The sequence below is a fragment of the Verticillium alfalfae genome, genomic scaffold, assembly GCF_000150825.1.
Source record: "Verticillium alfalfae VaMs.102 supercont1.10 genomic scaffold, whole genome shotgun sequence".
Classification (NCBI taxonomy): Eukaryota; Fungi; Ascomycota; class Sordariomycetes; order Glomerellales; family Plectosphaerellaceae; genus Verticillium; species Verticillium alfalfae.
This window is the reverse complement of record NW_003315029.1, coordinates 210,047-211,224: the sequence shown is the minus strand read 5'-3', so window position 1 is coordinate 211,224 and position 1,178 is coordinate 210,047. Positions and strand designations below refer to the sequence as shown.

At 60.0% G+C, this 1,178-nt stretch overlaps 1 protein-coding gene across 1 annotated transcript in view; it reads left to right on the top strand.

The window, feature by feature from the left end:
* Positions 1-91: 91 nt before the first annotated feature.
* The window catches only part of VDBG_07491 (conserved hypothetical protein), a gene marked incomplete at both ends in the record, with an annotated part of 2,321 nt that continues 1,234 nt past the window's right edge, over positions 92-1,178 (top strand). Inside the window, 3 exons of the mRNA XM_003001986.1 lie at positions 92-143; positions 226-578; positions 694-1,140. Coding sequence (XP_003002032.1) covers positions 92-143; positions 226-578; positions 694-1,140 — 852 coding nt within the window. The remainder of the gene's footprint in view (positions 144-225; positions 579-693; positions 1,141-1,178) is intronic.

The window sequence follows — 1,178 nt, the reverse complement described above, 5'->3', positions numbered from 1 at the left end:
AAGGGCATTTTCGAGAGTTGTTCGACGTCACCATTGCCTATCGCCCCACGACAGAACTTTCAGCAGCGACCCAAGAGGAGCGAGGTCCATCATGGAGCCATACCAGTATTCTCCCCATTACAATTGCCGGCACGTTTCGGCTCGTTCGTCTTTCGCTTGTTGACACGGCGACTTCACCGCCAACTATTGATGTTTCCATCGTCGAGACATCCCTTCCTAATCCAGTGCCGTATGACGCTCTCTCTTACCACTGGGGTGTCGGAGGCGATGAAAAGCCAGACCGTCCGATAAACGTCTCGACGCCAACAGGCTCCCGCCGTCTTTTCATCTACGAGCCACTGGAGACGGCCATTCTCGAACTCGCAGCCGCAGGTTTCACCCAACGCGCCATCTTCATCGACCAGATATGCATCGATCAGCGCAGCCCTGCCGACAAGGCGTGTCAGGTCCCGCTCATGGGCGAGATCTACACACGCAGCACTCGCGTCGTCGTACGCCTCGGCCCCTCAACGCCCGCCTCAGACGACTACTTCCGCTTCGTCCGTCAAATCAACGCAGCGTCTCCGCTAGGTCGCATCGTCCAGATCGCGGGGAAAGAGTTTCTCGCGATCTACGACGCCGTCGCCGATCCCACCATGCCTTGCGAGCCCCGCCGTGGCTGCCGATCGCGATGCGCTGCTCGCTCTCATTCAGGCGAATCCCGAGTTCCCGCTGGCGAGCGCGATCGACGTCCAGAGTCGTTCGTGGTTCAGCCGCCTCTGGGTCATCCAGGAGTTCTGCCTCGTGCGCGACGCCGTTCTCCTCTGCGGCGGAGAAGTCGTCTGCGTCACGTGTCTGCGCGCGGCCATGCTCTTCTTCGTCGTGCACAACGTGTGGTGGTTGAGGAACATCAAGGGAGACGTCCCCGTGTCCACGATCAAGCAGCGGGAACGCGTCTTCCAGCTGAACGCCGCCGTCATACGTCTGTTCCAGGAGCGGAGGGCCATACACACCGGGGATGGCAAGCGCGATCTGTATGACGTTGTCCTCAAGTACAACATCGACAAGGAGGGCAACAAGATTGGGGCGACCATGCCGGAGGACAGAATCTTCGGGCTCATGGGATTGGCGAGAGACGACGCGTACTGGCGGCAAGTGCGGGTGCGCTATCATGACGCCGTCGGGGTGTACACCGACGA